We start from the raw sequence: 27,059 nt of genomic DNA on the forward strand, positions 1-27,059 counted from the left end.
GGAATATCTCGAGTTTGTTGTGGTTCAACGTGTGTTAACAGTGTTCCAGGTAGTCGATGACCCGTGAGATAGACTTCTGTCCTGTGGTGCCCATTGCACACTGTGTGGGGAGACGGAAAGGAAAACAAAAGGGTTAGAAGTGTTCTGAAGCCTTAAAGGAATAGTACACCCAAAACATGATTAGCCTTCATTTTCTACTCACCCCCATGCTGAACAAAACTCTGGAGTACTTTTTTGATATCTCAAATGCATCTGGAGATCTGGGAGGCTTCTTGCTGTCTGCTGACATTCAAATAATGGAGGTCTATGGCGCCCGAGACAGAAAGGTCCACAAAAGTCCACAAAAACGTGTCAATATTCCTCCATACTGCTCGTCCAATGTAATCCAAGTGTCCTGAGTGGGTAGCATCCAGAATTTACTCGAAACGAAGTCATTTAGAACGTTTTAGAGCCTAAACAGTAGTGTATAGGATTTCCTAATAGCGCCCCCATGCGCGCTCACGATTCTACGGAAGCCGGCAGACCAAACCGGAAGGAAGTGCGCATTCAGCGTCTGCTCTGCCGATAATGCAAGCGTAGAAGAAGAAATGTGCTGTTTACCTGTGCAAAGAAAGAAACAACGAAAGAAAAATGTCTGAGGACTTCAGTGTTGAGGAAGAGCATGAGTTCTTTGCCGAGCTGAATGCGCTGGTTTGGTCTGCCGGCTTCCGTAGCGTCGTGAGCGCGCATGGGGGCGCTATTAGGAAATCCTATACACTACTGTTTATGCTCTAAAAACATTCTAAATGACTTCGTTTCGAGTAAATTATGGACGCTACCCACTCAGGACACTTGGAATACATTGGACGAGCAGTATGGAGGAATATTGACACGTTTTTATGGACTTTTATGGACCTTTCTGTCTCGGGCGCCATAGACCTCCATTATTTGAATGTCAGCAGACAGCAAGAAGCCTCCCAGATCTCCAGATGCATTTGAGATATCAAAAAAGTACTCCAGAGTTTTGTTCAGCATGGGGGTGAGTAGAAAATGAAGGCTAATCATGTTTTGGGTGTACTATTCCTTTAAACACGCAGAGGAAACATTTTCACAGCTTATAATTTCAGCTTCTGCTCAAATAAAAAAAAAGAAAATATGAAACACATTGTTTCAGTCATCAGTTCTGACAGAATGAATCCCAACTGATAAATACTGTTGAGCAGTTCAAACAATCAGCCATCTTTTTTTAATTACTACTAGGAGCTTGCAGCTCAGGCATAATTTCTGAGTAGAAAATAAATGATCCCAATTAACAATCTTATATATTCATCTCAGCTGACAGAACATGAAGATCTTTTTTTATAAGAGAAACTGAAATTATTTGTAACTGGTAAGTCACATCCAAGGACTGAAACAGCTAAGGGACTTTAAATAATTATTTTTTTTTTTATTATATTTTTACTATGTTATCACTAGCAATTTATATGCATTTTCCTTCATTCAGATAGATGTTAGACAAAATGCAGACTGAATCTGAATATTTGGGGGGTTTTTCTCCCCCCTGAGTGTACAGAAGCACCGTCTTCCCAACCGGTTTCAGAATGGTGCTGATCGCTTCCAAGAAACGAGCCATGTTGTCTACCAATTAAATCCCTCTTATTAAACCAAGGCTGTTTTGAAAGTAAACTTGGAAGGCAGCGGGAAGCTTGTCAGTAAAATACCTGACAGCAGGTTTCCTACCTGTGCATGTAGCCTGACTAATTACCCAGCTAATATGAGCTGTTGGCAATACTATACAAAACCAGAACAGCAAGGAGCACATTCTGCACAATAACCACATCAAGTTCAAACCTGCGGGTGAATTCAGAGTGAAATTAAAGAAATCTAAATCCTTTAATAGGGCTCCTATACATGTTCAGTTACAAGATGCAATAGTTCTGTAAAGCAATTTTAAAAATCTGCCTGTATTTGTAATAACATTGTGGAGGTTAGAGAATAAAATAACTGACCTTTAGCAGCTTAAATAAATAAAAAGAAAGTGCAATTATCCTAAGTTTCCTAATCCATTAAACGTAAGAAAATGCATTTGGAATTTAAAGAGCAAAAAAGATGCAAATACTTTTTAAAGCCATTTTTTTTTTCTTAATTTTATGATCATGTTAGAATTGGACAGCATCTGATGCCTAATTTGATATTTTAGTATCACATCATTGTAACACGGAAGGTTCTGGAATGCCTCTATTATTCCTCTTAGCCGTGTTAGACCTACTATACAACCCAGATAACAGAGTTTACCCTGTCGGTCATACTTACAGTGAGGTTCATGAAACTCAAGAACTTCTTCAGCATTTCTGTCATTATAGAAAAATCCCCTTTAGGAAGGTTCTGTCTCACTGTAGTCACATTTATCTGAGGGCGACAGGGAGAGCAGTGAACTTAGAGTGAGAGTAGATCCTCAGCATATAGATTGTGTAAATGTGTTTTAGTCTTATCCTCACCTGGCTGCCCTGACAGAGGCAGCCTAGTAACAGAGCTGTGTAGGAGGCAACGATGCTGTCCTCCATATGTTTGCCTGCATGCTGCAGAGCTGTAACAAAACAGGAAAACAAAGTTATTCTCACTCGTTTAAATATCTAATGGAAGATGTATTCAATTATGTAGGCATAAAAATAAAATTATAAAAGTAACTTTTACTACTCTTTAAGCATTAATCCATTTTAATTCTGGGATTTATTCTTAATAATTATTGGAAGTCATAGAATGTAATTAGACTAAAGCTACACAATAATCCCTGCTAAATCTACCTTTATTTAGGTCCAATTCTTCATCCTCTTCCTCTTTCTTTTCAGTTTGGCTGTCGTTTGTTTCAGATGCAACCCACTGGATTTCACCCGACGTTTCCTGCCACTCTCCGCTTTTGTCCAGGGCCGGCTTAGGAGCCTCGCTGATGAGGTCGTCTGTCTTTGCCTCAGCCAGGATGGCAGCACGCTCTCTCTCAAGGAAGAGCTGGTGGAAAAATAACAGCAGTTAACTCAGCACCAAGCTATCAGTAACAGGGCTTTTCTTCTAAGTAGTGAAACCAAACAAAATGGTTTCAGATTTTAAAAAATGTAAAAACATGGAATTTAAAATATTGTTCTTTCCAACTTATCTTAAATATGCAGACAAAAACAAAACATCCAGTAACCAACCCATAAATCCTTTCCAGCACAAAAAACAGAGTCTTGATATGAATCCACATTTCAACTTTTGGACAGGAATCTTTTTCTAAACAATTCTTTACCTCTAACCATTCTACTGCATCTACATGCTTTAAAAACTATTTACAACAGATAACAACCCTGTTATGACTGGAGTTTATACAGTTCTATAACAATCAGGTTGAGGGTTTGTTATTTGCTCCGCCAAGGAGGTTGGTTGTGGTAGAGTTTGTGTGCGTGTTTGTCTGTCTGTTTAAATTAAAACTGGATTTTGATTAAATTTGTACCAGAGGTTCATCTCAGTCCAAGAAACAACCCATTAAGTTCTGGTGATGATCTAGATAATAATCCAGATGCAGGAACATTTTAAAGTATTTTTCAACATTAATTGGCACAACAAGCAGTTCCCCCCTAAACCAGAGGGTGGCAGCACTAAGTATGCATCGTTTAAGCATCAGACTCAAAGGTCCAGAAGTATTATACTGAAGATAAAAACACAGAACAAATGAACCATTCAAAGTGAATGAAGAAGGTGAGAGCAGAACAAACACCAAAGGCTGCAGACACACTCTGTACCTCATTTAGAAACTTAGGAAATATTTTTAAGGAAATGGCTTACAAAGGTGCACCTCATGCCAAGGAACAATTTATTAAAATTTGGTAATGATCCAGATCATGTGTGACTTTTAGCTATCGGTAGAATGCATGATATGGAACAAAATGTGCTGCTTGACGGAGGTCTGAGCCTCCAAGCGCTTTTCTAGTTAGTAATAATTGCCCAATGTAATTTTTCAGCAAATGCATTTAAGGTCCTCTACAGTCCATATCATCTGTTCTTTTCTAGATTATAGGTTTCTGCTTCAATAACTAAATCAGTTATAAATGGAGCTCATTTGCACATAAGTTGGAAAGAATTCACATTAGCTGTATACCCAATATGCTTCTAAAGAATCCTGTGCATGTGTTTTATTGGCGATTATAATCTTTGGTCTTCATTTTCCTTTTAGGAAGGGGTAAAACTTCTTTCTAAATGTGGTCACTTATTGGAGACGTGTGCCAAATTTGACAGAATGCCTGCGCCATTTTACCACAGATATAAAATATTTTTAGAACCGTACTCGGCATGATTTTTGGCAAGGCTAAACAAGGCCTGTCATCCACAGAAACCTTAGTGTAGATGTCAAAAGTAGGGGAGCAAAAAAAAAGTTCTGCAAGAAACATGAGATTCTGAGATAAAATTGAGTAAATTTGATGGGAACCCCTGAGATACATTTGGAGCTTTAACAAAGACATGGACCTACATTATTTCCCTTATGATAGAGAGCGTGTCTGGGAGAGGAAGAGTGAGAACAGATATTAAAACTCATTTTGTTATATGAAATAGAAAATTAAATTTCCAACTGTCCCTTTTTGAAGAGAAACCGTTAAACTTTAAAACAAAAGTCAAATAACCACTTGCTCTTTTGCTTTCCATAAACAGTTTCTAAAAGGGAAATAAAAAGACCAAAAGATTCAGTGACCTTTAACCCTTTAAAAACCAAACGTTGCAATTATAAAAACAAAGATTTTCTTCCTCCTACACTTCATTCCTGGTGTCAGAAAGGGCATCCAGTTTAAAAACTTTAAAAGGTTGTGTGCATGATGTGCTGACTTTCTGGGTTAAGGGTCAGCTGAAATAACCTATCAACTAACCATATAAATCTCTTTTCAGAAAGAAAAATTCCTTTAAATAAATATCTAGCATAAATGGCTGGGGGATTATAGTTGGCGTGAAGTAACACTGATTTTTACATTTTCTTCAAATTTAATCTGCAGATACCTGCAGGGAATAAACCTGCCTTTTAGAGGGAAAGTGTTGAACAAAACCGTTCTCTACGGCAATGGAAACAACAAACAGAAGCATAGACTTAGATTTCTAGGAAAGGAGATTTGGATAAAAGTTGATAGAGTTGTGAAAATTAAATTCTGCCCAATATTTTAAGTAATAATTCCAATAATTTGAATCTAAATAAAGGATCTATTGAGAGGAGCACATTTGTCAGTTTCTACCTTCACCAGGGCAGCTAAAGCTCCTGCAGGCTTCGGCGTGTCAGCCTGGTCTCCCTCAGTCTCAGCCGATTGCGCTGCTGTCTCTGATTGTGTCGGATCAGCAGGCTGCATCAGGCTGTCTTCCAGACCCGCGTCATCCACACTGTACTCCATGTCCACCAAACTGTGACGGTTTCTGGAGCTGTACTCTACCAGGTTAATTAAAAGCCCCAAACCCTGATGAATACAAACCAGAGAGAGAGAAGAAAGTTAGAAGGATAATATTTTTTACTCTCAAACAAAAACAATTCAGGTCTCCCTTATGTGGTGTAAATCTTACCAAAACTCGCACTTCAAATCGCTGCTCCTGTGGGATGTAGTGTGGGACTCGCAGGACACAGTTTAGAGCGGTGATCATTAGCTGCTCCTGCTCCCCGGTCTTCGTGCTTCCCCATTCTGTAAACAAATATATTGATCATTACTGACCTCGGCCTACACCACTGAACTATACCCTGCCAAGTAGCTCATTTCAGTAAACATACCATTTTTTTCTTAGCTATACAAGTAAAAGAACAATGAAAACAACAGGTCCACTTGGAATAAAATTTAAGTATGCACCCAGTGAATGCTTTCTCCTTAAAGATGCTAAAATAAAACCTTCAAGTTGAAATACCATTATCATGTGTGAGGTTGAGGAGCACCCCTATGACAGCCCTCATGCAGTCCTCCACCGCCTTGCCCACGTTGCTGAAGCTACAGTGTGGCAGGGTTGCACCCGATGATGACAAAGAGCTGTTGTTTAGCGCCCTGCTGTACCGCTGGATCATATCTTCGCAGTACCGCAAAGCTCTGTTGACAGAAATAGAAAGGGCTTTTGTGAGAAATACAGAGCGGAAAAGGCGGAAATAGGGCAGAAACATGAATTAAAAATGTCGGGAAAAGGCAGAAAGATGTAAGGCCAAGAAGATTGGGCAACTTAGATTGTTTTCTGAATGCAAAAGGACCACCTTTTAGACAAGTCTAGATCAATACTTCAAGTTATGATCGGTCTTTTTCTTTTCTTTTGTATTTCCTCTTTTCAAGTTATAACCCAATCTTAAAGACTAAAAATACATTATGCCACAAAAAGGCATGCCACTAAACTATGTTAGGTCCTTTAAGTCCTTGTTCGTGAGTTTATTTTATGGATACACTGAGCAAGGTTGTGGCCTACGTCCAATTGAGTTGCAAACAAAACTCAAATTTTGAAGACCGTCACAAGTAGGCTGGGCCAAAATGCAATCTCTGATTGTTGAATTTTAATTGTCGGATCAATCTTTTCAAACATGTTTACCTCCTTGGTTGCACATACTCATGAGAAACCCATTTAAGGTAGATATGGTGACTTAAACAACAGTCAGTGCTCACCTGGCTGAGGAAACGATGAGCTGAGAGTCTTTGTAGGCAATCAGATATCCCTGATTTTCTGCGTTCTGCAAAGTCACCTGTTAGCAGATTAAGATACAAATAGGGAAAGATTTAAAATGGAACCAGAAGAGGCACAAAATTGGTTTAACAGTTTTTTATCCAACGAAACAGTTTGTATCTCAGAGAAAAAAAACAAAACACGGAAATCAACCTGTTTTGCCCCTCTGTCTCACTTTTGAACAATTCTGAAAAACTTTAAAAGATTGTTCTTACACTTTCAAGGACTCTCAGACACCTCTCGGCTCCCCAAAGAGATTCTACGAGCTTCTCCTTGTCATCTTCTTGGCTCAAGTTCTCCACACACTCTTTCACTGTGGCAAAACAACAAAAACTTTTCACTTGTCCTTTCACATTTTTAAGCCATCAAGCAGGCCGCTATCACACACAGCATTTAACACACACGGACCTTTATCGACAATGTGGTCCAGGCCTCCCAATAGCCGCAGTTCTTCTTTGAACCAATCACCCGCCCGTTTAGATGTCAGAGATAATAATGCCTCCATGGCAAGATGACCCGTCTATAAAAAAAGATACATGTATAGATTAGATTAATTATATAATGAGCTATTTTTATCATCTAGCTTGGTGATATGAGAAATGTGCCTCTGCATTTAACCCATCCCTTTGGAGCTGCCATTGTGCGGCGCCAGGGGAGAGGTGTGGGGTTACGGGTCTTTGCTCAGAAACCCAGAGTCGCACTCTGTGGGAGTGGGGCTCGAACTCAGAACCTCAGGATTCCAAGCTCAAAGCCCTTACCGCTAGGCATTTTTGTTGCTGTTAATGAGACCCTTGGCATGCCCCTGGGTGGCAGCAGCAGCTTAAATACAGGTTGCAGTATTTTTACTGGGTCATTGCAAATCTAAATTTTACCCTGTTTAATGTATATCTGTGTCAGAACAACTGTATACAGTATAAAAGAGAAGACAACATCAGTAGGTGTCATGTGTACCAATTGCAAGATGGGTTTACTGTAATTGGAGACCCTTGGTTTCCCCAGGAAAAAGAGTCACTAGCATCTTTTAAGCTGCTGGAAGGTTGGCTTGTCAGCTATGATTGTTGGCAGGTGTTTGAATACAGTGGAATGTTCCACTGGCTGCCTTTTATGGGACAGTAGGTCACATCTCAGGAAATACTCCCTGTTTTTTTCCTGATATTACAGTCCAGAAAGCTGTCATTGAACTAGAACTAGGTGTAAACAAAAAAGGAACATCTATTCACATCTTTAGGGCCAGGGACCAGCAGGGCATGCCATTAGCGTACCCGACCAGAGAGAAAGCTTAGCTGGGAAATTACAACTCATTAGTAAACAGAGAAAACAAGTGGAGAGGAAACACAACCTGCAGACAGAGTTCAGACATTATTACCACCACTGGTATTTACAAAACAGAAATTAGAGGATACATCTCTCAGATTTTCAGAAAATATTTTGATCTCTACGCAGGAGTTTTTAGCTACAGTTACACTGCAACCTGAAGTGACCCAAATCCAAAGTTTGTTCCAATATGCAACCTGTATCTGAACTTTTCATGAAAGTCTGAAAAACACGTAGACTATTTTTTCAATGACACCTAGGGCACTTGTCTGTGTGGCCATAAAAAACGATATGTTTAGTCTTTTTTTTACATGTCGTATTCATCAGACCTGTAAAAAGAAAGACAGATACTGAAATTCAGAGATCAGGGTTTTATATGGAACGGTGCATTCTAAGTACAAATGGAATGAATTTTATCTCTCAAGTCATTTTTTGTCAAACCAAGAGTAATGGGAATTCAAATCATTTACAAGGCCAGCAGGGTCTGTATACTGAGGAAAAGCTTTTTGCTTTCTTCCTTTTGTGTTCAGACCCCTACAGGCATTCTACTTTTTTTCCAATATTTCTGACTCAGTTCACACTCAACCTTGTCTTTGTAATTTAGTTTTGCTTTTTAAAATCTTGCATCCCATTTGCTTTTATAATTCCTTCACCTTCTGGATATTTCAGTTCGTTATATTCAGACTGGTACATGTGCTCGCAGGTTGGTGGCACAAAAATTACACCATAGTTGAGGAGAACGTTGGGGAGAGAGGGAGGGAGAGAGAGCCAAAGAGACACTGCTGCCAAAGATTATCACTAAATTGAGTTTTCAGACCACTGTAGTGACTCTTAAAAAAAAAACATAAGTTTTCTGTGTTGTTGGAGACTTCGGTGAAAACATGTAAAGCATCAGTCAGTTTTCTGTTTTAGCAAGCAGTCAATGTCCTGGCTGTCTGCAGCTTATGAGGAGGAGGAGGAGGAGGAGGAGAGCAACTCCACTGCATAGAAGAGGGCCCGAGAGGTAGACACACCTCTAGCAAAATGTGCCCTCAACCCTCGATGAGGTTACAAATCTCTGCAGCTGTAGGCAAAAGAGATGGCTTCCACAATCCAGTGAAACAGCATCTGACAAAACACTGGCTTCCTCTCGTGTGGGGTAGCCCACAACACAATTGTTGCCGACCAAGCAAAATACATGTGCAGAGCTCGAACAGGTCATAGTTCATTAAGATGCTTAAAGTGGAGGATGGAACGCCATAAGCTCAACTGTAGGGAAGCTATAATGTATTTACTTTATTGACAGTGGAGAAATTTACAAAGCAGAATCCAACACTTCTGGCAAGAACCCCGGGTTAGGGCACAGACAGACCTAGGAAAACCCAGGAGCAATCTTAACATGAAGGGGGGTTAGGTTAGGTTGTGTGGCTTTTAGCTGCTGTCACACCAAAGGAGCGTTTGCCCCATGGTTTGGGATTCTCTGACCGTTGTTGATTAGGCTGCTGCCTGGAGAAACATACAGAATGTGCTGCTTATTTGTATGTGTGCTGCAAAATAAAACATGCGAGTCTTTCCGTTTAATTAAGCAATGAAACGTTTGAAGAGGAGATGGTGCGGCAGTCAAGATGTCTGTTAAGTATGGAAGAATGTTATGAGGATGAAAGGTTAAGCTCTCATAATATTTTGAGTGGTCAGTTTCATGTACCCAGACACTGGATGCCTGGCTGTTCTAAACAAACATACCGTATTTACGTGACTATAAGGCGCATATAAACGTCTTTTTTTCATTGAAAATGTGCAGCGTGCCCTATAGTGCGGTGCGCCCTATGTGTGTTGTTACTGTGGACTTTTGAGACCACCATGAGAACCTTAAAGGGGAAGTGTGGGCACGGATTGTGTATAATCATCTCCTCATTGAGGAGATGATGAAAGAGTGGCTGAGGGAGGTGTATGTAAGGAGAACCAGGTGTTTTTTTTCCACGCATCACCATAGCTGTTAATCTGTGACTCCATGCGTGCCCATCTCACAGCCGATGTAAAAAACATGGTGAAACAAATGAACGCTGTGCTTGCTGTTATTCCGGGAGGTCTGACAAAGGAACTTCAACCGCTCGACATCGGTGTGAACCGACCGTTCAAAGTAATGCTACGTTCACGCGTCTGCTGCTTCATTTTTACTGCTTGTACCAGTTAGTTCTGACGCGCGGCTGAAGCAGCTTTATCTGCTCTGGCTGCGTGGTGCAAAAGTGTGTCTGACGCGCGTTGGGCGGAGCTACTCTATCCTTTCTCTGCCTTGCAGCTATATTTGATGTGATCAGTGGGAATAAAGTAGTTTTAATATGTTTTTAAGTGAGAAAGTCCACCTGAAAACGTATTCATTGCAGTCATTTCATCCAGACTACCATCCCACCTTCCAATATTATTTCTGTCGGAGCCGCTCAGACCCCCAAATACCGGCGGTGCACTGTCAGTAGGAATCCCATTCAACAGCAGCCTCTGGCCGGGTCGCCTCCTCGCGGTTCACTGCGGCAGCTGGTAGGTGTTTTTCATCTAAATAATCTAAACTGCAGGCACCAGGATAATAAAAGCGAACATATTCTGCCGGCAGATTTCTGCATTTTAAGTTAATTTATGCGTCAATAAACTGTTTCAGACGAGTGATCACAGCGCTCTGTGTCATTAGCGATGTGTCTGTCTCACAGCGAGCTCCCAGGTTTGTTTAATACTTTGTAATAAATACATGAATAAAGCACAATCATACTCAGTTTTGCTCCCACTCTTATTTTTAAATACGCAGTAGAGGTATTTAAACGTAGCAAAGGACATGTACCTGTATATAAAACCTGCGCCCTATAGTCCGGTGCGCCTTATGTGTGTTAAATACAGTAATGGCACACATACACTATATTGCCAAAAGTATTTGCTCACCCATCCAAATTATTGGAATCAGGTGTTCCAATCACTTCCATGGCCACAGGTGTATAAATTCAAGCACCTAGGCATGCAGACTGTTTTTACAAACATTTGTGAAAGAATGGGTCGCTCTCAGGAGCTCAGTGAATTCCAGCGTGGAACTGTGATAGGATGCCACCTGTGCAACAAATCCAGTCGTGAAATTTCCTCGCTCCTAAATATTCCACAGTCAACTGTCAGCCGTATTATAAGAAAATGGAAGTGTTTGGGAACGACAGCAACTCAGCCACGAAGTGGTAGGCCACGTAAACTGACGGAGCGGGGTCAGCGGATGCTGACGCGCATAGTGCGAAGAGGTCGCCAACTTTCTGCAGAGTCAATCACTACAGACCTCCAAACTTCATGTGGCCTTCAGATTAGCTCAAGAACAGTGCGCAGAGAGCTTCATGGAATGGGTTTCCATGGTCGAGCAGCTGCATCCAAGCCATACATCACCAAGTGCAATGCAAAGCGTCGGATGCGGTGGTGTAAAGCACGCCGCCACTGGACTCTAGAGCAGTGGAGACGCGTTCTCTGGAGTGACGAATCGCGCTTCTCCATCTGGCAATCTGATGGACGGGTCTGGGTTTGGCGGTTGCCAGGAGAACGGTACTTGTCTGACTGCATTGTGCCAAGTGTAAAGTTTGGTGGAGGGGGGATTATGGTGTGAGGTTGTTTTTCAGGAGCTGGGCTTGGCCCCTTAGTTCCAGTGAAAGGAACTCTGAATGCTTCAGCATACCAAGACATTTTGGACAATTCCATGCTCCCAACTTTGTGGGAACAGTTTGGAGCTGGCCCCTTCCTCTTCCAACATGACTGTGCACCAGTGCACAAAGCAAGGTCCATAAAGACATGGATGACAGAGTCTGGTGTGGATGAACTTGACTGGCCTGCACAGAGTCCTGACCTCAACCCGATAGAACACCTTTGGGATGAATTAGAGCGGAGACTGATAGCCAGGCCTTCTCGTCCAACATCAGTGTGCGACCTCACAAATGCGCTTCTGGAAGAATGGTCAAAAATTCCCATAAACACACTCCTAAACCTTGTGGACAGCCTTCCCAGAAGAGTTGAAGCTGTTCTAGCTGCAAAGGGTGGACCGACGTCATATTGAACCCTATGGATTAGGAACGGGATGTCACTTAAGCTCATATGCGAGTCAAGGCAGGTGAGCAAATACTTTTGGCAATATAGTGTAACTGAGACTGCGCCTTTTAGTATGGTGCGCCTTATGGTCGTGAAAATATGGTATATATAATCCACCTACATTCAGATCGTCTCTCCATCAGGGTGCACAACAATGAACCCCTTCAAATCAGCAATGTTATAATTTTTTGTTAGACAAGATCTTGCGAAACATATTGAGGTTGACTCTCAGAAATATGTTATATTTGACAGGTCCATAGAGTTGATCCATCTTATTCCTCAATAAACTGATCACCAAGAGGCAGATGGAGCTGGTTCAACAGCTCCTAACCTGCTGCTCTATAACAAAAAGCTCTTGGAAATGAAACTGCAATTATACAAAATAAATAAAAGCCAGATACAGATGGTCCTCAAAGAAGGAATCTTAAGCCTCGTCAGAAACCACCCATCTGGAAGTTTCACCAAGTCTAGAAGTTTTAAAGGACAACTTACTGTGATGTTTTCCAAGTCGAGATGCTTGTTGTGCACAGTCTCACACAGCTTTCGGATCTTCTCCTTGACTTTTGCCACTTCCTTTGCAGTTAGCTGATCCTCATGGCCTGAGTAGTCCTGGTCTAACTCCAGTAGCTTGATCATTAGCTCCAGACATGCTCGGTCCAGATCCATGTTCAGACGATCTCTACTCAGGATGTACATCAGGGCAGCAGTGCACAGAGCAAGGTTCTAATTTATATAAAAAGGAATAACATAAGCTCAGCTTTAGTAATTTAAAAGAAAAATTATAAAGAATAATTTCCAAGTCCTACATTAAATTAGATTGAATTTAAAACTATAAAACAAGCAATACAAGTAAAAGAAAATTCCTTATTTATGATTATTTATTGACACACAACACATAAAGGAAATCATAAGACTTTGAAATATACAAAAAAAAAAGAAGGCATTGATCACGTTTATGGCATATAGACCATCAACACAGATCACCAAGGCACAATAAATCCATATTCCCTTCATAATTACAAGCTTTCCAGAACCAAATTTGGACATGGTTTAGTATGACCCTGAAGGTTGTGTTCATGTTGCCAGTCTACATGTTACACAGATGCAACATATTCGCATAAAGCAAACAGTAGACGGAGAGAAAATACGTTGACTGACCGGATGCTGTGGAGCATCACTGAGGATTTTGAAGACCTGAGCCACTTTTCCTCTGGCCCGCAGGTGCATCCTGAAACTCGGCATGGCACATCTTGTGGCCAGGCTTATTATACTGAAAGACAAAGTGAATAAGAGGGTGGGAAAAAATAAAAAAGAACACAACAGCACTATTTAGGATTCTTTGTTCAATGTAATAAGCCAGAATGTGAGACAGGCAATTTACTGTAATTTTCCATCTGTTTAGCTGTGGATTTCTATTGTTTCTACGGAGGACATTCCAACTTTTAAGCAGAACACCTGCGACTTTATCTAAACATACGACCAACAAATGATGGGAATAGGAATGATTTGGGTACCAGCTACTACAAATCTCAGAAGTCACTTAAAAATGCTGCAACCCTAGATTTATCCAGATCTATGAAGCATAGAGTATTACAGCACTGTCCCTCCCCCATCTGCTGCTGTTTGGTCATTTAGCTTGCTAAAATAAAGCTACACTCTTTTCTCTCTCAACTAAAAGAAGAATATTGGCTGTTTTATCATTTCTAAGGTCACATGAAAGCATAAATTATGCGGAGTGCAAACCCCTTACATTATGCCGTTCAAAGTGTAGCAATAACGCCACGACCTGCATTTCTGTGTAACGAAGCACATAGCCTAAGTGATGAACCAGAAAACATCAGCTTGTTATACTTGTGTTAAAACTAATGAAAAGAAAATATATTTGCAAAGGAACAGTCCTGGCTTCAACCATTTCAACTCTTAATTGGTATATACCACCATTTATGACTAACAAGTTGCAGTATTTTAGGCAGAAACCTAATTTTAGTTAGAATGACTTATATTGTAATTGAAAGCATTTGTTTTATATTGTACAGTTAATGGTATAATTTATGGGCAAATGCTATGATGGTAGAATTGTTCCATTTCGTGTCCCATGGCTACACAGAAATAAAGATGTTCACAGATCATCTTTCTTCTCTGACAAACCAGACCTGAAAATTCATGAGCTGTTGGTGAATAACCTAAGAGCTACATGTGCTATCCCAAGTTCATCAAGACTGTTGTGACTAAAATGTACCAATATGAAAGTAGGACTTCCAAACTATCTTTATTAAAGCATCTTTGAAGAGCTTCTCTGCAGCAGTCAAGAAACAAGCAGCAAGCGTTTCCTTCCACTCACCTAAGGCATCTTGTGTTAAGTGGCTGACTGCTCTTCAGTCCCGTCTCCAGGTACTCAAAGTCGTCAGTAAACTCTTGATTCTCCCCGAACTCCACCACGTCATTGAAGTGCTTCACATGCTGCACCACTGTGTACAGCTGTTGCAAGAGGAATGGGGTTAATTACAGCTAATTGGAAGGTAGCGCATCTGTCCAGAGACACAATCAGCTCAGGCAAACACATTTGCACGGATATCGATGGAACAGCTCTCGCTGTTATTTCCCTCAGATGGTTCCATTACCGGCAATCGCTGACTGTGCTAATTTGCCTCATCAATAACGGCTCAGCATGTAACCTTGAGGCCTGATCAGCAGTTCCTTCTGTACGTTTACCAGCTGCAACTAGAGTGTTGAGTGGACTCCATGTGACATGGGAAGGAATAGCTATAGCATTAGTGTGCGGCAACACCTCTGCACTTAAGGGGATCTGTGGCCAACAGCGTGTTCTGAGCCTAGAAAGGCCCATCTATAACTGAAAACATGAGGGAGTTTAAATCATTAGCAGCCATCCTGGTTTTCTTTACTCACAGTGGGCATTGAACAAACAATAATGAGCTAGATATTCATCAAATAAACGCCATCCCATTATCCTACAATCTGTACCAAAAAAGACAGATTAGATGTGAAAGCAAAAAACAAAACAATTAGAGAAGCACCAGTCAGTCAGCCACAGATCAGAATTGGCTTTTTTTTTTTGTCCTGATTAGTTCCAAAGAGAAGTCAGGAGCCAAAATAATTCTATGCATCCAAATTAAATACAGTAATTATTCTCTATCCATTTACACAACAACCAGTAATAATATGTGCTATTGATGCACTATTGAGTTCAAAGGCAAAAGATAATAAAATAAATGTTAGAAAACATCTGATATAGATCGGAATAAATATTCTACTCTAAAGGTCTTTTATTTCTCATTAATTCAATAACACTAACTTTATTGAGAAACATACAACTTTTGTTTCTTTTATTCCCGTTCCTAGGGAAAAAATATGTATAAAATCAGAATCTTAATAAATAATTTATCATTGCATCTTTTCAAACAACTGATCCATAATATCCAGAATGTAAAGTGCAGAGAATCCATCTCCTCATGCCTTCAACCCACCTCTTTGTCTTCTTTCCTGCATTTGAGTGCTGTGACTATCTCCTGGTTGGGTCGTGTAGGGAGGGTCTCCATTTTGATGACTTTTGGTGGGGGTGGCGGGGCTTTGAACAAGCCATCGTCTTTATGAGAGTTGCTGTCCTTGGTGCTGCTCGATAAAATGGCCTTAAGAGGAAAATGAGCAAAGAAAAGAAATCCTGACCAAAGTAACAAAATCTGAATAATGGCATGTCACCAAGGTTTCCCCCTGCTTAACAGTTTATGCACACACGTGTAAATAAGTGTTTTTAAACAGATGTCAGATGAGATAGGGCAAAGTTAAAAACTAAACCTAAAAGCATGTGACAGAGTTCTTTGTCTAGGAACAAAAAGTTCAGTTTCCATGGGGTAAATTCAGATCAGAGGAAGATGATAAGTTCACTTTTCATTCACATCTCATTTTACTTCATCTGTTAAAAAAAAATATATATATATACTTGAGAAATAAAATAAGGAGCACTTCCAACTACTAAATTACCATATACATCTTTATCTAAAAGACCTTCTTTTGGCCTTGCTTTACAAAATACTCCTTATAGAACATCTTAACTCTACAGTAGTTATAAAAAAAATATTAAAAATTATTGTTAAACACACCTCACACTTAAAAATTACACATAAATAAAAGATTTAAGCCCAGAGTAATCTTACCGGAGAGGTCTGAGCTCTAGATAGTGGAGGCACAGGTACCTCCTCAGGTTCAGGCTGGTTCCAGTGTCGAGCATTGTACACAGCTTTAGAAGGAGACTAAAACCACAAAAATTAAAGTTTTGTTTAGCACAAAGCTCAAGATAATCATACATTCAGTACGACGAGACAGGCTGTGAAATTAAAACAGCATAACCCCCTTTTTTTTAAAGCAGGAACCATGAAATATAGTTGGTATTATCAGAGTAATATGAACAAACCAATAAAGGTTATTTTCCTCATTTACTTTTTTAATTTAAAAAAAAGGTTTGGATTTGAGGAAAGCGCTGTTTTGCTGCCCAGTCGGTCAGTTTTATTAGTCACTGGCCTGTAAATAGACTGAGTCACAAATGAAGTTTCCAACCAAAGCATTCAGCTTATTGTGTATATTTTAGTAAAATTTCAGTTAATGGAACGGGGCACTGCAGGGTCAGTGTGGGGGCTCAAGAATCTCCATACAGAACAGAACATTTCCTGTAAACGACACATTCTGTGACTCAAGTACATATTACGCAGGCAATGTACCAAGTTATGCTGATAATAATGTCAATGGTACACTCACAAATATGGAGGGACTGTACACAAATAACCCAAAGCCATTACAAAATGTGATTTAAATAAAAGAGGAGAATGTGCTCCGTAAACACTACTAATCAGAGACGAATTATTAAGTAAAAAAAGAAATATGAGGCAATACTCTAGTCACTCTACATAACCCTATATTTACTCTGGCCATTTCTCAATTCACAAGAACGTGAGTACGGACTTGTGTCCTAGCCAAGTATGTTCTTGAGAAGAACACAGGTAAGTGTGGACTTGGGGAGAACGGGAGCACGCAGCATTAATCAATTGGAACTAGGGCTGCAACAACGAATCGATAAAATCGATAAAAATCGACTTTTAAAAGCGTTGGCAACGAATTTCATCATCGATTAGTTGTGTCGCGCGATTATTGCGTCATCCGCCGCGCCGTCATCACTGCCTCTTGACTGAAAGAGGAAGAAAAAAAAATATGGCAGAGCGAGTCAGCACAGCAGGTGCAGTGTTACCAACTCAGCGACTTTTCAGACCCCTCCAGCGACTATTTTTCAAAAAAGCGACCAGCGACAAATCTGGCGACTTTTTTCGGTTTCACTGGCGGCTTTTGGAGACTCTTACGTGAAAGCATGCATCGTTCCTACTCTGCCGTGGGGCGCCTCCCCCACCACAACCGCGTTTTCCCGCAGGAGTCCCTCTCAGCTGCAGTCAGAGCCTCAGCGTCCAGACTGCAAATGAAGCGCGCATGCACCGGGATTGACGGCGCAAATTGATCACAATAATTAAAATAGCCTGCGCTTTGTAAAGCGAAAAAAGTGATAACATGCAACTTTTTTCAAAAGAAATTAACATGGCACGGAAGCACCATGTTTGTTTGGTTTTAAAGTGGGGGAACGTTACGTTAGTTTCTCAGGTAGCTCATCTGATGCTTTCCTCACCGTGTTAGTAGGTTACAGACAGTGATAAGGTTGGCTACTTATTTTACTTTTAATTTCATTTGAATTAGCTTAAGCAGCGTTTACATTTACTTTATAAATAAATTAACTTGCAAATTATGAGGGCAAGGCTTTTAAAGTTTAAATCTTCTGGCGAAGATAAAGTAAAGAAGATCCTGCAATTTATGGAAGTAAAGCAGAATAAAATCCAGCAATATCAGTAATATGTCAATTAATTATCTGCCACATTCCCATGTAAATATCTGTCTTTGGAGGATGTGTTTTTTAGCACCCCTAGTTCTCTCATTTTTATTCCAAATACAATTTATAATTTGAATCACAGGGCTATTTTTATCTCTATGGTTCAGTATTTTCTCAAGTAGCAACTTTAACTGCTATACTTTCCTGTCTTAAAAGGCAGAACTCTTCTAGTCTAAAAAAACTCATTTGTTGAAATGGGGGGGCCTATTGTTTGAACCCCTTAGGGGCTTTTAAAAACAAAAAAGTATTTTTTGCGCTTTATGAAACAAAGTACCCTATATTTTGTGGATGTACAGCTACATTTCTCATGTAAGTTTGCGTAGTTTTAACACAAACATTTATTTTTCATATTGCACCAGTACAGTTAATGAGCAACCTGTACTTGTGTGCTTGTTTGTTCTGTCTAAAATGTTTATTTTGGACTAAAGAGGTTAATATAAAAAATATTTTTTTTGTCCGATTCATCGATTAATCGAAAAAATAATCGTCCGATTCATCGATTTTTAAAATAATCGTTAGTTGCAGCCCTAATTGGAACAGAAACGTACTCATGACGTCACCACACGCTCAGCTTGTCTGGAGCTTCATTTCACCTCCTGTTATTAATAGTCTATAGATAATAATAAAATATTACTTTTTTCATTCAGTGGGGGAATAATTAACACAGTCAGATAAACACAAATCAACCTAATATTTTACCAAATAAAACAAACAAAAACAATTATAAATATCACCATCAGAGCCAGCGGTACTTTACACCTGGCTATGCTGAGAGAGTGTCGCTGCAGATGGGCTAAAATTATACTTAGAAACTAGGTCGTCTGCGTCGGTGTCGCAGTGAACGCAGAGACATCTGCAGACACTCTGCTGCACCTCTTCCAAATTGTAGGTGACAGTGCCGCAGACAGGAGGCCTCTGATTGGTCAAATCTACATCTGCTCTACACTATGAGTCTCCTGTTTGGTACCTTACAGGCTTGTTTTGTTTTTATGACCGCCATTGTGGAAAACGACTGGCGAATTTGGACCTGCTAGAAGAGCGAGGTGCGTGAGATCGCTGAGACCCTTTTTCCACCTGGATCCCCGCTCTTTTTCGCCCTCGTGTGCGCCCGTTGTAGGACAAACTTGCCCCATTTCCTCACGGCCTCAGCCGTATCTAGACCCAAAGCTAGTTCGGGAATATTTCCGTTGGCGTTGTGGCGTGGAACAAACAGCGCAGACAACGCTTCAATATGGAGCATAAATCAAAAATATCTGCGTCATACCTGCAACAAGCTCACTGCTACACACTGCTGTGGGAGTATAACCAGCCTTTTAGCCCTGGATGCAGTAAGCCTCGGGGGGCCGCTTGGTTCAGTAAATGGGCCAAATAGTAACGCTTAAAACTATAATGTTCTCACCACAAATGATCTTAAACCGCAATTCTATAGAACGGCAACAGAAAATTTATCTTTTAATTTAATACTCTGAGGTCTGTGAGTTCTAACCTGGAAGCTGCTGCAGCGGTGCATGCTGGGACAGCTGTCAATCTCAAGAACTGACAAGTCTGCTCTGATGCATGATCGGTAAATAGGGAGGGGCGAGAACATACAGGGACTGTGTCATTGTGAAATGGACCAGTACCAGGGCTGAGGCTGATCACGTTTCACAAGAACACGAGCACACGAGAATGCACAGGTACACATATTGAGAAAAGGCCTCTGTTCATCTAAGAATGACTTCACACCATGGTCTGATGATGTCATCAAGATTAAACCGAAATTACATTTGAATTACAGAACCAGAAAAAACAGAAAAGTATCTCATATTTTAGAGTAGTTTTACTTAGCATTTATTAATCCCATCTAAAACAGATAAAAAATATACATCACAACTTTTTTTTCTTCTCAACCCTCAGCTGTGAAACTACTTCTCATAAGATCTAAGAGTATTACAGAGTATTGAGGTTTTTAAAAAGGTTACTAAAGATCCCTTTAAGTTTCAAGCACAGATTTTTTGTCTAGTCACTGTGATTCCTTCCTGATCAAACTAATCTTAAGTTAAATCAGTAGTTTTAGTGGATGTTTAGTTCACATTTATTTCAAATCTATTTACTTAACCCTTTCTGTATAATAAAGTTATTAATCAATGTTAAAACACTTGTTTGAATGTGTAATTAAGTTTTATTTCCATTTTCTACAATGATGTTTCGTCCCATTTATTTTATAGCACTTTTTATTTAATATCTTTATCTAAACACTCATGGAGATCAATGCTTCGGTGCATTTATGTCTGCATTTAGTGTCTCATCATAATTAACACAGCTGTTTCCTCATTTGTTTAAACCACCACTACTGTTAGTAACAATTTTAAACATTGTGTGTATTTTGTCCCATGCTGAGACTCGTTTGCCATGCTTTTATCCTTTACTGCTGCTTATGTTGAATAGTTTTTTTGTACAATCACTGGGAGACTTGAAAAATAAAGATTGTGATGACAAGGCCACAAATCACTACTATCACCTATTTTCCTCCTGGTGTACAGAAAACACAGAAATATTGTCCATATATCAGGGTCAACACACTGACCTGTAAATCTAATAAAAACACAGCCCAAGTTTATAATAGCAACATGGAAATTTAAAATTTAAGCATGAAACATCAGGGCTATAACTCATTATTTTAGTAGTGGGATATTGGATTATTCTATTAAAAGAGATAAAAAATAAAATGATCCTGCAGATATTTTAGGCAACTGCTTAAACTTATTTTATAATTGATAGAAAAAACAAAGAATAGGAAAAGCAAGTAAACAATTCTGTTTTTGTTTTTTTTTTATGAAAGAGTACACTTTGACATCTGCACCACTTGTCTCATTTTGTATGCTGTAGAAATTAAACATGCTATCAAATCTTTAGAAAAGAAACCAAACTCTTCAGTAACCGCGTAACGTTTTGGAACCGTCCATCTCATGATGGACAGTTCTGATACGTCTGTGCAGGTATGTGGTGCAACCTGCTCTCAAAGCTATTTTAATTTTGCAGTGCAGGCAAGCCGATACACCCCTACACACCCTTCACTGCTGTCTCACTAGGATTGGTGCTTTCTTTTTTGGTTCTAAAATCATGGTATTATCCATTATCCTTACATTTAGTTAGACACATGGCAAAAAGTCCCGCAGTTAGAGGAGCTGAAGCTGAGAACTGTTACATCTAAGCAGGGATAGGAGCAAACCTGGGAAACCAGCTTTCACTTAATGCTCGTTTCAGGTGTGCTTTCAAAGCAGGAGTTAAAAAATAAATGCACAACTAAAGCTACGTTCACACAGCACAATGATGTGAAAACTGGATAAAATGTGGCATAACCGCTCAGACTGTAGACACTGAAAACTCTCTGATACTTAGATTTGGTAGCACATATGGAAGTAGGTCAAATCTCCTTTTTTCTTTTCATGATAAAAATATCTTGTCATTCAGACGGCTGTGAAAAAGTTTGATACGACTTGCACGTATAAAACCTCTGCTAAAAACAGAGTGTGCTGAATATTTTAAATTTAAAAAAGTAAGGGGGGCAGGTAGTTTGATTACTTACTGGAATTCTTAGAAAAATCAATTCAGCTTCACAAAAACACTTCTAAATGAGAACAGGCTGAAAACCTATGAATAAAGAAAGTTACCTTTTTGGGTCCACTGAAAATCTTTTTAAGACCAGTGGCTGAGTCCTTGGATCTGTCACCTTGCTTCCCCGGTCGCCCTTTCTGTCCCTCAGTGACACCAGGACTGGAATCATCAGAGAACTCAAAAGCATCTGTTGGAGAAGTTAAGAATGGTTTTAAAATATGCTGAGCACACAAAGTGAGTTCTCCTTGTAAATGACTAATTATTTCGATTGGGCAACATTCCTTCTTGAAAGGAATCTAACACAATTTGAGAGCATTCCCCTTCAATATTTCTACATTGCCATGAAGATGGACTTGCAGGATGGGCAGTGTTTGCAGAAAAGCAACCAACAGAAAAAATAAATAAATAATATAAATATAACAAATCCTCTTTGACAATAACAGCTTATTCTGCTGTTTATTGGATTGGATGGTCGAGATTTACAGAAACAAAACATACTGGCAATGCAACAATTTGTTCATTTCCCCAGCAGGGACCTCAGTACAGCGTGGCATCAAACTGCCTCCTCAAATAACCATTTGGCACTAGCTGAGCAGATTTGGAAAGTTTTTCTTGAGTGCAACCCTCAAACTTCTTTTCATCACAAAAGCCGCTTTATTTGAAGAGAAGTAAACAGGCCTTTAAACTATACAACAGTTTTGGCAGAAATTATGTTACAACTATATATATATATATATATATATACACACACACAATTTCTACGGTGATAAACTTTAATTTTACTCCTAAAGACCCTCATGACCCCAATTATGCTTTCATAAATAGGCATTTCTATTAAGCTATTTAAAACAGGTGTATGATAACAGACAATACAAGTGACCAATATATCCTTTTATTCTATAAGGATACCTTTTCTATGCATTCTATCACTGATAAGCATGAAGCAGACAACTCTAACACAGGCAAATATAAAGTTACTCACTTATAACTTCATCTTTTGAAAACTTCACCTGTTCTCACCTGTATTGCTGCTGGCTTGACTGTCCTGAGAGTCACTGGTATGGGGACTGTCAACGCTGGAGCTCAGAGCAGCCAATGCTGCGGCTGCTCTCTTGGCCTTTTTCTCTTTGGCCTGAGAGGTCTCCTCATCACTGTCACTCTCACTAAGGTCATCAAAGCCAAAATACTTGATCTTGTAGCTACTTTTGCCTGCCATAGGCCCCTCTGAGCTTGCATCATCTCCTTCAGCATCTTTGTCCTCAAACCCAAAGAACTCCAGCTTTGTCTCTGCTTTAGTTTTCTTTGTCTTTGTTTGAGCAGGCCTGAACCTACAAAACAAAACAAAAATCAGATATGCACGATTAAAATGTTTTTTTTGTATCAGAATTTAGTTAATAACACCATGCAATACAAATGTGGGTTTTATTTTTGCCATATTGACCCATGTACAAACTGCAGAACCACTTTTAATAAAGTTTGGATGTTGTGTAAAACAAAGTATGATGATTTCCAAAATGCAGTTCAACCTATTTACAATTAAATACTCTACAAAAAACAGATTTCTGATGTTCAAAGTACTAAGGAAAGCTCTGTGTTTAAACCTTGAAGCTTTTTCTCTCCTGTTCCTTTTCCTGAAAAGAGATACCTCGGGACCAATTCTTTAAATAACACTTTATAATGTACATGTATCAAATAACCCGAGGCATGAGAAGAAATTTAGATAGAAATTGTAATCTTACTCAGAGCAGAGAATTTGCTTAGGGTTACAGATGGCAGCTGCTTACCAACCGGGCTCTGGATTATTATTTTTTTTTTATATTACCAATTCTGGGACAGGGACTTTGCTTTACTGTTAGTTTTAACAGTTTGAACATTGCATAGCTCAATTTGTAGTGTATCTAATTAAATATAAAGGTTAAGTAGAAAAATATGGCCATCCAACATACTATTAAAATATGAACCTATCTTTCAAACTCCTATAAAAAGTGACAATAGACAGAATGTCAGAAAGGATATCTTGAGAGATCAGGGTATCATCTAAATACGAGCTGATCATTTTCCTTCCTGATACACTAAAGCATAAATATCACAAATACAAAACGACTGTGTGTGACATTACATTTAAATTTCAGTTCCAACTTGGCTAGATTTAAAAATAGCCAAGGGTGTTTGTAAATAGACTGCATCAAAAACCAATACAAATATGGAAATATTTCAAAATAATATTTTAAGCTTCCTATAAAGCAATAAATATTTGGTATAACTTAAGATTCAAATTTTGTACAATCCTTTTTTTTAATGACACTTTTACATACTTTGGATAACAATTTTCAAACCAACCGTACCGAGTAGGTTTAGGTGGCTGTGTGTCCGACTTCTTCTTCATCTGACCTGCTTCCCCAAGGTCAGCGGGGGTAGGTTGTGCCACGAATTCGTCGATGCTGCGCTCTATTGAGTCTTGGATAGTGACGTTGCACACGGACAAGCAGGATGGGTGCAGAACCGTGTAGTCCCGCACCCTTCCACCCCCTCTGCCTGGAGGCTTGGTTGCTGTGTTAGCACTGCTGCTAGCACTAGCAGAAAGGACACTGTTGGATTTATCTTGGGCATTCACAGGGTCGGCTGGTGTTTCATTGTAGCTTTCGCCAGATTCAGTTAGCGTTTTATTAGACCGGTGGGGCCGTTGGTATTTCTTGCAGTTTGAGGCTCTTAAGGTGAACGGGGAAGGGGGAATGTTGTCCACCGGTTGTGGGGGGGGCTCTGTGGAAAGCTCCTGGTCCTCAGTTTTCATTTCCTCTGACAGGGACCCATCATAAGAGCATGCAGGCTGAATGTTTTGTATTCCTCCTGGTATGTTTGCCGAAATGGTGGCATCTACATTAGTAAAAGAAGAAACGGGCATCTGGCATAATGACACGTTTTCATTATCAATGAGGACAGTCTCTGAGACGTAGGTCACATATACAGGTTTTTGGTTGCCAGCCAGTGCACTCTTGTACCATGGCTGGTTGTTTTTAACATCCTTCTCAGATGTTTGCTTACCTGTAGACAGAGAAAGGAAATCAATGGATGATAATAAAAAATGCACAAAAAAGAAACTTTAAAAGCCGATTTTAGAAAAGAAGACAGAATTAAACATACAGCATCAATCAATGATATCTATTCCAAAACAGGCAGTTTATATAAAGGGGCAACTCACTTGCAAATGTTGATGTTATACTTGCAGAGCTCTGTGCAGATGTCTCAACAGCAGCAGTCACTCTGTTCTGTGCTGGAACTGTTTTTGGTACATTCTGTTGTGGTACTTTCAGGTCAGGAGCGTTACCAGAAGCTACAGCCTTGGTTTCTTCATCGCTGTCAAACCCAAATGGATCTTCACTGTCGCTGTCCTCAAGCCTTGGCCTCTTGGAGACTTCAGGTGCGCCAGGGTTTAGCAAAGTGTTTTTGCCACCCAGATGAGCCTTGTAGGTGGTCTCCCCCCATTTGGTGGTCAGGGTGGGCTTTTTGTTGGAGAAAACTTCTTCAAATTTGGAATTAGCCTCCCCTCCCTTGCGGTTGTAGGTTTTACCAAATCTGGATGTCATGTTGGCTGTTGTATGTTACATATTCTCTGCAAATAAACAAACAGACAATCATTTAAAATCCACACTAATATCAAACTTAAAGTGATGATTATTAAAATAAAACTTAGCTAGTGTCTGATGTTAATAGCTGCTGAAAAATGAACTCTTTTACAATTTTGCACCTTTTTCTTTTCTGTTGGTATGAAAAAGAGCTTAGGTATGAATTAAAGTAGTCATCACTTCAGTTTGTACCTTCCAAGGTTAAGTTTGAAACTGACATGACAGTTATTTTGCTTTGATTACAGGTCATAACCTGAGACCTTTGAAATGAACTATAGATGATAGCTGCAGGCATCAATTCAGTTTACAAGCAAAAAAAACAAAAACAAAGTTTGTAGTATGGAGATTTCATAAAATGACAAACCATTAGATTGGTCCATTTTAAAGTTCGATTATCTTTATGCATGGGAATGCAAAACTAAAAATAAATACTGCATGTGCAATGGTTACAGTAGAAGTCCACATACAAATCAAGAATTTCAGAAGAACTGTCATGACTCATTCTTTAAAACCAAACAGGTAACCCTTTGATCTTCTGTGGTTATATTTATTTGTTTAATTATGGATTGTTAAAAACATTCAATATGGTCTTAGAAAGTTGGCCTCAACAGATGGCCGCTCACACTAAGTCTAGTTCTGCTGGAGGTTCTTCCTGTTAAAGGGGAGCATACTTGGTGTGAGGGATTACCTTTGAGTCAATGAGTGGATGCCATGCACTGGTTTTACTTAGATAGAAAACTTTTAATCAATTTGTATGATCTGGTGGAATTGAAATTGCCTTGAGATTACATGCTGTGAATTGTTGCTATATAAATAAAGCGAATTCACTGAAAAATACAAGCATTTCAAATTCTTGATTGTTGCTTGCTTCATATTTTACAGCAATACATGATGTATACAAATAACCATGTCTAATACTACACAAAGCCCAATTTCAAATTGGAAAACAGGCAAGTCATTGGTTTAAAAGAAATTGGATAATATAACGCAGCAATCCTTCTTTAAGGTGGCTTCACTCCTAAATATAAGACTTGTAAGACAGTTTTACACTCATTACAGTTTAAGTTTATAATCATTGAATAGAGTTCTATGCAAATTAATTTGACAAAGTTGGGCCAACTGATGGTGGCAAGCATAAGTTAGCATTGTTAGTTCAAGCTTTAATAAAAACGGTCCAGTCTTCTTAACACGACACACAAACAGAGAGGGGTTATAAACAGCCATAAGGCCCGGGAGTGAGTTCAAATATCTGCTTGACCTGCCAACAGAGCGGATAACTTATCAACATCTGTAAGATCCAGGCTGGCCCGCATATAAAGTTAACTGCTATGAAGTTAGCTATTAGCTGTTAGCTTAGGCACTGCTAACAAGGCTAACGCAAGTCTCTTGTTTACATTTCTACCCTGCGAAGATTAAATGAAGTAAGCATTTGTTTTAAAAGAGACTGTTCGCATGGATATATCCATATGGATGCATTTCATTTATTACAGTATTAAATAAAAGTGGGAATAAAGACAATTGGAACATACTATACCTTTCAACTCAAGCTAACCGTCTGCTTGTCTCCTAGCCAGCCGGTTAGGCCTCATCAGCTACTCACGCACCAATCAAGCGGGTAAAGTCCGTCCACTGCAACAGAAAGAGCACTAGAAAAACATATCTTACCCAAATGCTTCTCTGTAGCACAGGGGGATATAAAATAAAATATTTTATAACGGAGGCAGAGCTAAAGAAGTTTATAGATAATGAATAATCCGGAGTTTTTCCATGTTGAAGTGCTACTGACGGCCATTAAAATATCCCCTCCCTCCGCGACGCTCTGGCACTGTTTTGCG

At 39.5% G+C, this 27,059-nt stretch overlaps 1 protein-coding gene across 1 annotated transcript; it reads right to left on the reverse strand.

Moving 5' to 3' along the window:
* wapla (WAPL cohesin release factor a) lies at positions 1–27,059 on the reverse strand. The gene is made up of 20 exons (XM_038296114.1): positions 26,759–27,059; positions 24,801–25,211; positions 23,947–24,643; positions 22,622–22,929; positions 21,658–21,788; positions 16,236–16,331; positions 15,549–15,710; positions 14,405–14,541; positions 13,222–13,333; positions 12,556–12,786; positions 7,081–7,192; positions 6,888–6,985; positions 6,615–6,691; positions 5,881–6,056; positions 5,548–5,663; positions 5,229–5,444; positions 2,784–2,985; positions 2,478–2,566; positions 2,293–2,388; positions 1–100 (listed from the first exon to the last, which is right to left on the reverse strand). Exons 2-20 carry the CDS (start codon positions 25,183–25,185, stop codon positions 35–37), a joined length of 3,507 nt encoding a protein of 1,168 aa, XP_038152042.1. The 5' UTR covers positions 25,186–25,211; positions 26,759–27,059; the 3' UTR covers positions 1–34.

The sequence above is a fragment of the Cyprinodon tularosa genome, unplaced genomic scaffold (genome assembly GCF_016077235.1).
Source record: "Cyprinodon tularosa strain WSP-4 unplaced genomic scaffold, ASM1607723v1 ctg368, whole genome shotgun sequence".
In the NCBI taxonomy this organism is placed as follows: Eukaryota; Metazoa; Chordata; class Actinopteri; order Cyprinodontiformes; family Cyprinodontidae; genus Cyprinodon; species Cyprinodon tularosa.